The 13,017-nt window shown below is 37.1% G+C and overlaps 1 protein-coding gene across 3 annotated transcripts in view; it reads right to left on the reverse strand.

The window, feature by feature from the left end:
- Tdrd3 (tudor domain containing 3) overlaps window positions 1-13,017 on the reverse strand; it is a 169,076-nt gene that overhangs the window by 63,129 nt on the left and 92,930 nt on the right. For 2 of the 3 annotated variants that reach the window (XM_028879011.2, XM_028879026.2), the window contains 4 exons: window positions 11,406-11,547; window positions 8,926-8,997; window positions 6,378-6,527; window positions 1,006-1,146 (listed from right to left, as the gene is read on the reverse strand). In XM_028879011.2, the coding sequence (XP_028734844.1) occupies window positions 1,006-1,146; window positions 6,378-6,527; window positions 8,926-8,997; window positions 11,406-11,547 (505 nt within the window). The remainder of the gene's footprint in view (window positions 1-1,005; window positions 1,147-6,377; window positions 6,528-8,925; window positions 8,998-11,405; window positions 11,548-13,017) is intronic. The other variant, XM_028879016.2, reaches the window with a different exon arrangement.

Here is a 13,017-nt window from a genome sequence, read left to right on the forward strand (position 1 = left end):
GTTATAGTAATGACTGCACATAAAGTCGGGTATCCATTCTAACTACTTACTGTCTCTTAACTCCAAGTTTCACTCACAGCTGTCGGAACATGGTCAAAGAACGATGCATGGTGAGCGATGCCTTGGGGAGCTGTGAGAGAGGTTCCAGGAAAACGGCAGAGGGCCTTTGACCTCAGCTACATTTTGTGACTGCAGGCCTCCTGGGTTAAACACTCGCCATCAATTCATAAGACAGGTTTACTCTTGTTGGATATCGGAACATAGCTACAGAACCCAATCTGGAGAAAGGATATGCTAAGTGCTGTCCTCAGTGTACCCAACTCTGAATACGGCCTTCCGCCTTGCTTTTCTGCTTTCCCAGATGCCAATGTGTTTAAATTGGTCTGTCCTGAGAAAGTTTTGGGAAAGGGCTGCTCGGTCAATATTTAGTATGTGCTTACTGGATTTATTTCCATGTTTTTACTGATCAAGTTTTTCTAGACTACAACAACCTTCCTTGGATCATTGCTTTCTGTGTTACAATCGTGTACAAAAGTCCATTGAAAGTGAAGCAAAACCATCTACAGCATTAGACACTAGTCCACCCTATCCTTTCAGGTCCTTAGATCTCAGGTCCAAGATCTACACAGGTCAGCAAAAGTCGACAACAGCTATGGGAAGACTGTCACAGTAACACAACATTCCAACTTACTGTTTCAACACTAATAATCAAGGAAGAATCTGTACTATAGCAAAGTTCCATTGAAAAATTTTTTTTAAAAAATTAAAATAAATAAAAAAGAAAGCTTTTATTATCTATATTAGAATAAGCTCTTAGGAAAATAATATGGTGTAGAAAAAGTGACCTCATAAATTTTCATGATAAAAAACGTAATGACTATAGCTCCCCATCCACAATAAGAAATGTAATTTACACAGCAAAGATGCAAAGAAAAAACCTTCAAAGAAAGATTGATGGTATTCAAAGCGCAGCATACTGGCCTCGGTGTCAACTGCTGTGCTCACCAGTTCTCTGTAGACCCCTTCCTGTTTGCTCTCTGACTTGGAAGGCTTTTCCTTCTGTAGAACCTCCCTGTTTCGGTGACTGACAGCACCCATGTTGAGATGACTTCTGGCACCACCTCCACCTCCTCCAAATGTCTTGGTCTTTAGATAAGAGAAAAATAAAACAGACAAAAGTAAATAGTCAAAATAAATATTAAATAGTAAAATAATCATACAAACCAAGATGTTACTTAAAAATCTGGAAAAATTAATGATTTAAAAGCTTAGTTATTTTTCACAAGTAAAACTAAAATAACAAATATTTATAAACAGCATAGAGAATAAACATCTACAAGCCATAATATTTTCTTTCTATAAGCCTGGGACAATTTTTTAAAAAATGACAAGATTTTAGTTAAGTCACCAAAACAAACCTCTATGTTCATCAATATAGACTGAAATAAGATGACAGAAACATCATAAAGATTAGTTGTCCACATTACTCTAGTAAAATATTTGAATATGTCAGGCATCTACAAGTCAAGGGTATTCTGAATAAAGTACTAAACTGACCAATAATTTAAAGTATCTCACATTCTGATAGTATCATTATATAAACTTAGAAAGTAAATATACCATGAGCACCAGAGTAAAATCTGTTTATTAATTCATTATTTATAATCATCCTATGTCCTTCCTTAAAAACTACATATAAAAGCCTGGGCCTATATATTCATTATTTTGCTTATTTATTTGGATAAATTTGAAACTTGATTTAATGTCATTTTTGTCTTTTCAAAATAATTATGAAAAAAACAGACCATAAAGATCATTGACAGGTTAGATACAAAATCATGGTTGAAAAGCATTGCACAGCTGATAACTAAATATCATCAAAAGAAAAATCTTATATAATATTTTTTCTGTCTGATACATTTGATAAAAATAAAAGTTAAAACTTGATTTATTAAAGATAATTGTTTAAAATATATTTTAAGTAATGTATAGTAAGAAGGTATCTTAATTTACTTAACATGGGAAATTATCTTGAACCAGATAAAGAAGATATAAAGTAGAATCTGAAAGATGAGAAATTCATGTTAGACACACATTAATGGACATTTTTTATCTTTTTTATTATTAAGAAATTTTTTATTCATTTCACATACCAACTACAGATCTCCACCTCATCCCTCCTCCCCCTAGCCCTTCTCTCAACCCACACCTCATCCCCTCCTCTGAAAAGGCAAGTCCTTCCTTGGCAAAGCCTGGCACATTCAGCTAAGGAAGATCCACGCCCCTCCCCCTGCATCAAGGCTGTGCAAAGTGTTCCACCATAGGCAATGGGCGCCAAAAGGCCAGCTCATGCACCAGGGAGCATAGATCTTATTCCCACTGTCAGGGGCCCCTCAAACAGACAAGCTACACAACTGTCTTGTCCATGCAGAGGGCCCAGTCCAGTTCCATGCAGGATCCACAGCTGAATGGTCAACGTTTTTAGTATTTCTTGAATCCGCTATTTAAATTTGATAAAACACAAAGGTTAAACGGTGTCTTCAAGAATGAAAGACACATCACTAGACATTAGTATTCAATTTTGGGTTTCTGGAAATTCAGCAAAAATAAAAGTCTTTGTTGTCGTTACTTGTTTAACTGACTGAAAATGCGACATATAAAAACAACATGACACTCACTAGATGGGAACTGTAGCACAGCCAAACAGCTTTTGAACTAGCCTTTCACTGCTACCAAGGTTTTTGTCCTTAAGAGAGGAACGAGCAAACCAATCTTGGGAGGATTCAAGGACAACATCAACAGGACAACATTACATCAGTAACTGTCACAGGGCAAGCCCTCTACTGCAGACGGCAATCACTGTTTTGGTAGAACACAGCTACCTAGAAAGTCGGGAGCCTGACCTGTTCGAATTAAGATTTATATTCCAAAACTCCAAAACTGCTTTTTTTGGGAGGGAAGGAGGGGGCAATGAAATACTCCCAGCCTCCAGATGTATTTTATTTACATTTTGTGAATTTAAAAACAGGAGAATAGCATTTTCACAGTTGTTTGTGGTTGATATATTGTGTATCCTAATAAACTTATCTGGGGTTAGAGAACAGAACAGCCACTAGATTAGACATTGAGGCCAGAAAACAGTGGTACACACGCCTTTAATCCTAGCCTTCTGGAGGCAAAGATCCATCCAGATATCTGTGAGTTCAAGGTCACACTGGAAACAACCAGGCTTGGTGATACACATCTTTAATCCCAGGAAGTGATGGCAGGAAGTAAAAAGGTATATAAGGTGTGAGGACCAGGAACTAGAGGCTTTAAGCTTTTAGGCTTTTAGCAGCCATTCAGCTGAGATCCATTCAAATGAGGACTCAGAGGCTTCCAGTTTGAGGAAACAAGATCAGCTGAGAAATTATCAAGGAAATGTTGGATGTGGCTTATTCTGCTTCTCTGATCTTTCAGTATTCACCCCAATACCTGGCTCTGTGTTTGTTTTTCCTAGTAAGGCCTTTTAAGATTCGTGTTACAGTTGTTTCAAATATTTAAGAGAGCTGCAACTCACAAACCAATAACGAGAACCAGTGCAACTTCATGGTGCGTGGACTAGGCGTTCCTAAGGCCATCACAACTGCCTATCAATCTCACTGTATTTCCAAGCTCACACACTTCTCATTCTTCCAGACCCAACTTTACAATCTCAGTCTACTTCTCCAACCACTGCTCTCCCACTGTCACTGCTGACTCTGCTTACTCTTACTTTTGAAAACTGCAATTACCACTAAAGAGCATGTGCAGATAGATGTTCACCACCAAGATGAATGTAGAGGGAGTCAATAACTTCAATGCTACAGCATCAACAGTTATTCTTTCAACGCCCTCCTCGCTCCCTTACCCTGAACTTCTTTATTTCTCTCTATATTACTAATCACAGTCTGGAGGGATCTACTTCTATTCACCCATCCTCCAAAACGAAAGGCCCACCGAGTGTGTTACCTTTTCTCTTCTCTATAAACACTCACTCCTTTGGTGATCTGACTTAGCCCCATACCATCCAAGCACACAGAACTCTCCACTACAGGATATCTATGCCAAAGCAGTTTTCATCTACACTCCTCTGACTTATTCAACTTTCCAGCAACATATCTAATATGCATCTCAATAATCATATGTTCAAAATGGACAACTAGAGTAGTCCCTTATGTCTCATCCACTCCAATCTTCTGGATTTCAAGGTATCCTGACAAGATCTCAGAGTAAAATTTTTAGTCATTCTTTACATCTCCTCTGCTATATAATGCCCTTTATCTCTCAGAAATCCTTCTCTAATTTCAAATTTCTGAAAGCAACAGTTCCACCTATGGAGCTGCTATCTGTATCACTTCTTTTTCTGAATCAACTCAACAATCTCCCATTTTGTCTACAATCCCAATCTTCCTTCTCTACAAACAGTTTCAAGGAAGCAGCCAGAAGTAGTCCTTTCAAATACCCATTGATGATGTTATTGCTGTGAGCAAAACATGCAAAAGCTTGTCATTTCTAAGCAGTAAGTCAGTTTGTCTTTCAACAGTTTGTAGGTCCTGCAATTGGCCTCCATTGTCTCTCCTTATGTTCCTCTACCTCGGCTCCTGCTTCACCAAGGACCACCTTGCTGTTCCTTTTACATCTGCTCCTGTTTATAGCCTTTTCTGTAGCTTTCTCTCTCATGGATCATTCTTCCTTAGCTATAACACATAGCTAACTCTCTCACCTCCTTCAAATCATTGATCAAATTCCATTATCTCAAGGCCTAATAAGGCCTAATTAAAAATTGCTGTGAGAAATTTATTTGTACACCTTGTTATTTACAATTTAGATAATACATTATGCTACAGAGCTATAGATATACATATAATACATCTACACACAGAGAGATATAGGTATATATACAATGCAATAGAGCAATTTACTCTATAAATTGCTATTGGGTAATACTGGACAAGGCCCAAGTTAACTTAGCCTTCAACAATCTTATACACACATTGAGGAGTTTTGAAATGTTTCAGTCCTTGAAAGCTGTGATTCTTTACACATGCGAAGAAAGCATGTGATCAATTACAATATAAAAACTGAAGTACATTATAAATGCTAATAGACTCCAATATACAGACACTTGAAACTATAGAAAACAAAACCTTAGGAGGAAAGCTTGAAATACATGTAAACCAATGGAACAGGTTATACCAATTATTGTCTTCTAAGTTTTAAAATCTAAAGCACCATTTAATATTTTAGAGGCAAATGAATATATTTTATATAAATGATACAAAATCCATTTAATGCTCATAAGTGCCTTCAGATGAAGAGCACACTGAAGAATCCCAACACTAGTGATTACCATCACAAAGTGTCATATTTGTGCACCATGTAGGGGCAACTGTCCAGGTTTTAGGATGACCAATTATAAACCCTAAAACACCCATGGCAGTTCACTATCGCTCCTAAATTTCACAGATGAAGCAAATTAGGCACAAAAGGTTCATCATTTAATTCAGGACTGTTAGCAGGACATGCTCTGGGCTGGCTGATTCCAGAGACTTTGTGTTCAACCCTACTGTAAACTGGAGATAGGAAGAAAGAGGAAGGACATCAGTAAGCTTTGTGGTGGAGGTTTGAAATTAAACAGAAAAGTGACTATTCATAAACCTCCACTGTGTTCTTAATGCAGTGAATTATTTCTATTTTAATGAACAAAAAAATTCAACCAAAAAATACAAAAGTTCACATCAAAATCTGAAAAATCAATCAACAGAGAAAAAGATCTAGTCCAAGAAAGCAAGAAATTCAAAACAAACGACTTAGCTAACTATGGTGTAAGAGAGTATATGCATGTACATGAGTATGTTACAAAAACACATACAGTCCTAAGATTAACATTTGCTGTAACTAATTAACACAAGAATATGCTAACAAGACTTATTTCTGATATCCTAGTTGATCCTGGTTCATAATTCATTCCTCCAAAGTTTTACTTTTCACAGCAGGTATTATAGAGGGAGAATATTTTGAGAAAGTGGTAACTAGTACAACTAAAAACAAAAAAAAAACCTCTGATATGATATAAGAGAAAAATGTGCTTAGTTATTTCATGAAGAAAGAAAAGGGGCACAAGAATGGATGACTTGCCAATAGGAATATTTACTAGAACTGCCAAGACTTGGAAAAGGACACACAAATCCAAGAGGCAGCCTTAAATCCCCAGAGGATGGCATTCTACTCCCAAAGTGTGTGAGGAGAGCAAGGTGAGGACGGCCGGGCACCAGTCCCGACAGAAGCACTAGTGACCTCAAGTAACTGCAGAGGATGACCTCAGCCGATGGGAGGGAACTGTGGGAAGCCCTTACTTCTTTGCTCTTTGCCACCTCTGCAATCGCCGCCGTCCTTTGCTTTTCAAACTCGTCATTATCATTGGCAGGTTTGACAGGCAGTGAGACTTGTAACGTCTTCCTTCGATCCAGTTCTCTGCTGTCCACTTGGACATTAGAGGCACACTTCTGGAAAAACAAACTCATATCATGCAGGAATTCCAGAGGAAATTATACTTCTTTATAGAAAGCACTAGTTCTTCAAAAGAAACGTTTACATTTCTTTCCATTGGTAAGAGCAAAAATACCACTCCATCCAACAGATTAAAAAAAAAAATAGGCAGGTGATTACACCATAACTTTTAAATAAATACAAGTTAAGGGGTGTGTGTGTGTGTGTGTGTGTGTGTGTGTGTGTGTGTGTGTGTATACACATACATCACCTGAATGAGGCCACATATTTACAAAATACACTGAAATACAAGACCCAAGTTTCATTTTAAGGTAGTAACTTTAAAACAGCTGTGGATTTCAAGCTGTCTACATTAACTAAAACCATGTAAATTTGGTTTTGTAACTAAGAGTTCACTTTCCACATTACACCACCATATCCAGGCGGCAGACAGTACATCTGTTAACATGTAACAAAATGTGTCTGAACATGTAAGTCAAAGAGCAAAAGCATGCTCTCTGAGCCAAGTAAGATACAAAGTTTCATGTGTTGGGTGTTTTAAGTTTTGATTTTCAATCTCATAATTTACCAATGGTGTCTCTGTCAGAAAACAATCCCTGAATTCTCACCTCCACCCCAGTACAAGTCCTCTGACATGGCCCGGGTTTTTGTTTGTTTGGGTTTTTTGCAGCTCATTAACTTAACTAGAAGAGGGGAAGAGGAACTTTTCTCCACGTGTCACACAAATACGGTAGCTTCCTCCCAGGTAAACCGGAAACAGTCCCTGACCACAGAGCCAGGATTATCATTTTACCCGCCCACAACCCTGCATTGTGCTGCAGGAGAACGGTCAGCATGAATGAAAACGTCACTACCACTGAAGCGAAACCTTTGCTCTACTTCCTAGCCCTATGAAACCGTAACACACATTTCAAATGCTGGATAACAATTAAATCAGTACGCAGCTTTAGGGAAAAAAGTCGTTTTTAATATCTTAATTTAAGGAAAAAATTTTACAAATGCTTCAGGAAAAAGTAAACTTATACCGATGTCAATTATTACTTTCAAATATAAATTACTATTATATTTTAATTCTTGTCTCTTTTATTACAGGCAGAATGTTACTAACATGGACCACAACACTGAACTTCCTATCTATTTTTATCTTTGAGGAGGAGGCATCTTTTTTACATAATTAAAAATACATATGATGCAGGAATTACTCTAATTTAATTCTGATTATCGCTCATAAAAATCATTTTGAAGATGTCAGTCAACTGATCCTATCCCATATCTTCATATCAACTACAGATCTTTTAATACCAAAATTTCAACAAAATTCAAATAAAACAAAATACAAAATAAAGTGTTGGTTTCAACTTCCTACTTTTATGTCTCCAATTCACCTTCACATTCTCTAAGAAAAGTACAGAGCAAATACAGTTAAAAACTTCCCCATTGTCAAAAAAAAGCCAAAACCAACAGACACATGGATTCCTCTCAGCCTCATCGGGGTGAAGCAAGAGCAGGTGCAGGAGACCGCTGAGAACACAATCCCAGATTGTGTACAGAAAGGGAGACAAGACACAGGCCAACTTAAGACCTTCCTCAAAGTTCCTTGGCAGTAGGAAAGGTGTGGTGGCCCCCATGGGATCATACGCCTGAATGCTTGGTCCCCAACTGGTGGAACTGTTGTGGAAGGATTAGGAGGTGTGGCCTTATTGGAGGAAGTGTGTCACTGGGGGTGGGCTTTGAGGTTTCTAAAGTCCGGGCCATTCCCAGGTAACTTTCTCTGCCTCCTGCTAGTAGATCAAAATGTAAGCTCTAGCTACTGCCCCAGCACCAGGCTAGTCTGCCTGCCACCATGCCTCCCACCATGATAGTCATGGATTCACCCTCTGAAACTGTAAGCCCCAATTAAATTCTTTCTTCTAAAAGTTGCCTTCGTCAGGGGTTTTTGTTATAGCAATAGAAAACTGAGAAAGGGTTAAAAATTAAGGACCAGACATTGAATTATTTAGCTTCTATAGAAGAATCCCCGGCTACCGCAGTTGAAAACATCAGCTAGAAATAAAATTGTTTCTGACTGAGATGAGGAATTAGATGGAGGCTGAAGAAAAGAATTCTGGGGAAAGTTTTGGCATTTTTTTAAATCTCTTTACTTTTAAAATTCTCATTTAAAACTTGTTTTCCATTAACCTATTTTAGTTAGCTGTAATTTGCTCTTCATACATAACTCTTAATTGCTTCAATCTTTGGGGTAACAGCAAAATTATTAAATTCCTTGTCCCTCATACTTCCATGGAATGCCGCAGAGTCTGAGTAAATAGTTTGGCACAAAACCACACACAGCCTAAGTATAATGAAGAACAGTCTGTGCTGACTGAGTCCACCTACCAGGAAGAAAGTCCTTACCTGTCCAAAAGGCAAAAAAGGAGGTGGGCCACCTTCAGTTCCAATATTGCTTCTATTATGTTTTGATAAGCTCTGTTTAAATACATAATCAGTCATAAAACATAAGTCACACACATAAACACACTAGCTACATGCAAATGCACCCAAGATGCACTGCTTAGTGTAGAATCTTAAGACATAACAGCCTTCTTTAAAGTATTTCAAACAATAAAATATGAAATTCTATAGTCTGTATTTCAGTAACCTGGCCAAGATTTGTTCCTCATCTCTCCTGACCAAACTACATTCAAGTTTAATTTTTAGAAATATTTTTCAAGTTGTGTCCTTTGGAGAAAAGAGAGCTCCTCAGAAATATAGTCAATTCATAGAAAGTAAACTCTGGCAAGAACAACTTTACTTTGAAGCACATAACTAATAGATTAATAATGCCTTAAATTTTTCTACAAAAATGAAATTTTTAGATAATACTTACTAAATAACAAATCATTAGTACTTTAAACATCATATTACTATAGCTTTAACAGGGAAAGTCACTCCATTATATTTTGTCAAATTATCTTACATCAACTCATACTTTGAAGAAACAGTCAACCAACTGGCTTCGTAAAAAGTTTTGGTATACTTTGTATGTGTGTATGTGTGTGTTTGTGCAGACACACACAAGCACATGAAGGTCAGAGGACGACCTCATGAGTCAATTCTCCCTTTCCCCTTGTGGATCCCAGGAATCACACTCAAGTCACAAGGCTTGAAGGCAAACCCCTGTATTGTGAAAATGGACAGAAAACTGTCCCCTACCAAAAGTACTTTCTCATATTGTGAAGTCCTTCCACAGGGCCAGAGGAAAACAAACAGGATTCCTTTCAGTCATCCTTCCCATTAAAGGTATTAACATGCATCCATTAAGCACTCATTAAATATATCTTTTAAACTTTAAATTTGTTGTGCATTTTTAAAACTCACCAATACATATATTGTGATGAAAATACAATGTAAAAGAGTCACAAAGTATTTTCTAACCCATTTTGTTCATTTTTAACATATTCTAGAGTTCCTGAATTATATAAACACTCTTATACAGTTCATGTAAATTACAGATTGAAAAATAAGGCTAATGGCAACCATAACATCAGCTTAATGAGCACAGCATAATAAAAATGGGACAGGGATGCCATATTTCTTCACCATCTACACGGAAGTTATTAATCTCTTTAATTTAAAAAGAAAATGAGCATGGCACATACATATGATTATCTAGGGGCCCTTTTCTCAGTTTTAATTTAGTTACAAGGAAAGGATTATACAAACAGCTATAAATCAATTCAATTTATACTAAAACTTCCTTTAAAAGCTAACAAATTAACAGCTCTTGTTAACATGAAAAATTAAAAACATCTTAGAGGACTTTTATTTCTTGCACTGGTGATGGTACAAAGAGCCAGACCTAATCTCCCTGTACACACAGTGAGCGACCTGGCCAATATATAAAGACAACCAGACTAAACCCAGCACAGCATGCGGCATCAGACTGCTATTCCTAAGAAGCCATGGCTTCTGCTTGGATAGACAATAAAGAAAGCACAGCGTGGAGAGCTCAGTCGTGAACAACCATCTCATAAGAAGAGACTCAGCACCTCTAAGCCTTGGAGAAATGCACATGGAAACCAAGAGGCTCCATTTCACATACACAGAATAGCTACTATGAGAAATAACCAGTGTAGAAGTCAGAAGCTTATTAAAAGAATAAAAAAATTACCATATAATCCAGCAATTCAACAAGTATGCATACAAAAGAAGTGGGAGTAGCTTTTATTTGTGTGCCCATATTCATAGCATCATTATTTATAGTGAGCAAAAGCTAGGAACAACATTAATGCCCACTGACAGGTGAATAAACATAATGTGGTAGAAACAGTAGAATACTGTTGAGCCTATAAAAGGAGAGAAATTCTGACATCCATTACTTATACAGAATAAGGCAGACAAAAAAGAACAAATACTATAATATTACATGTCTAAAGAGATATTAAAATAGTCAAGTTCATAGAGACAGAAAGTAGAATAGTGTCTGACATGGGGAAGAGTGGATGAGTGCATGTCTGTGTGTCTATGTGTTAGAAATGCGTAAGTTCCCACCTGATTGAATGGTTTTAAGTGAAATGATTCCAAATGATGTTGGAAAATTACATAAGCATTGATCTGACTTTAAATATCTTCTCTTAACTGACAAGTTTCAAACCTGCCAAGATACTGCAATAAGAATATTTAAAGCATGAAAGAAAAGGGGCACTGAAAATTTTCACCTGCTTTTGAGGAAGAATGTGGTTAAATAATAGCAGATAGTTTCTCTAAGATCATCATGTTCTTTCTATTCTGACACAAAAGACTAATGCTACCACTCATTATGGGACAACTTCCTCCAGAGAACAGTCAGGAACCCTGGCGTTCCACGGTCTAAGCCGTTCTTACTGCAAACTTACCCTCTGTAACTCCCATTTGTCAATCAGATGTTCCACTTCACCCCCAAGGACTGTGGTGTTGGAGTCACTCAAGAGCAGGAATCCATTCTTTATGTCCACAACGCCTGAGAGCCTCACTTTCGTGCCAGGGGGTGTGTTCAGACTGATGCAAGAGAAAACCAAAGGGAGGCAGGAGTTAGAGATGCACAGAAGCTCCTCCACACCTGAAAGGGGGTCTTAAGACTTCATCAAAATGCACTAACACCTAACTAACTTTTCAGCGGACTAGCTATAAAGTATAAATGAATCATGATAAATGAAGACCAAGTATAAAACAAGTTTCCACAAGTTAAAACAAATGTGGACAAGAACAATCACAGCCCACAAAGCTGGAGTAAAGAAAAAGGAAAGTATTTTTCTTCTCTTTTTTTTTTCAAGATTTATTTTTATTTTGTGTCTGGGTGTTTTGCCTGCATATACAGAGTTAGGTCCCCTGGAACTGGAGTTACAGATGGTTGTGAGCCACCATGTGAGTGCTGGGAATTGAACCAGAAACTGAACTGGAGAAACATCCAGTGCTTTTAAGCACTGAGACATCTCTCCAGCCAGGAAAGTGCTTCTCAACTCTACCACATATGAATACAATAATTCCCTTTCTTTTTTATAACTTTTGCTATACATGGCAAAATATATATCATTATTAAATTTTAATATAAAAGATATCTAACCAGAAATAAACACAGAAATTTAATACCTACATGGGTTATAGTAATCTATAAAAACCCTTTTGTTAGTTATCTAAAAGATGAAACATCAGAATTATTTATGCAGTAACTTTAAAAAGAACTTTACATACCAACTTGGAAGTATATAAGCAATAATTACAACAAGACTTTTCTACAAAAGGCCAGTGTTAATTCTATTTTGGGTAAACATTACACCACAAATACTTGAAACAAGATGTTTATCTTCCCAGCAACTTTGTTAAAGAAAACACAGGATGAAATCCACTTTATCACACAGGTATGTTCTAAAGTAAAAGCACAGATATAAATCACACTCCATCTCTTTCTACAGCAAGGGAGAAAGCTCTCCAAATAGGACTCCTAAAATAGTCTGCCCTGAAACACTTGGGATGAATTAGAAAATTATTCTGCAGTGGCTTCATTATTCACATTTTAAAGGCTTGTGAAATTCATCACACGCTGATAATATGCAACATCAAATCAGTGAGTGTTAATACCACAGCCTTTTAAAGGATAGCTAATAAAAATTATTAGTGAACAGAAGTAATATGCCTATTTCTCAAGCTTCAAACAACCCACACAGAAAAAGGCAGATTACACACTGTTCGGTGTATCAGATATGTCTAAGATGTGTATCACTGCATATGATCAATTCTATCTCAATAAAGCCATTAAAATTGTTCTGATGCTCACAAGTTTAACATTCCTAGTCATAATTCAAAGCCGACAGAACAACCAGTCACAGACAGCCTCGCCTAACCTCAACCTTACGGAGCTTTGTGGTCAAAAATGCAGTCACTGAGAACAATGGCCCATCTTCAAGATCAGCAGCAAATATGAGCAACACAATTATACTACTAAGTGTTAACCAATTCCAGGCAATCAGC

Source organism: Peromyscus leucopus, chromosome 9, assembly GCF_004664715.2.
Source record: "Peromyscus leucopus breed LL Stock chromosome 9, UCI_PerLeu_2.1, whole genome shotgun sequence".
In the NCBI taxonomy this organism is placed as follows: domain Eukaryota; kingdom Metazoa; phylum Chordata; class Mammalia; order Rodentia; family Cricetidae; genus Peromyscus; species Peromyscus leucopus.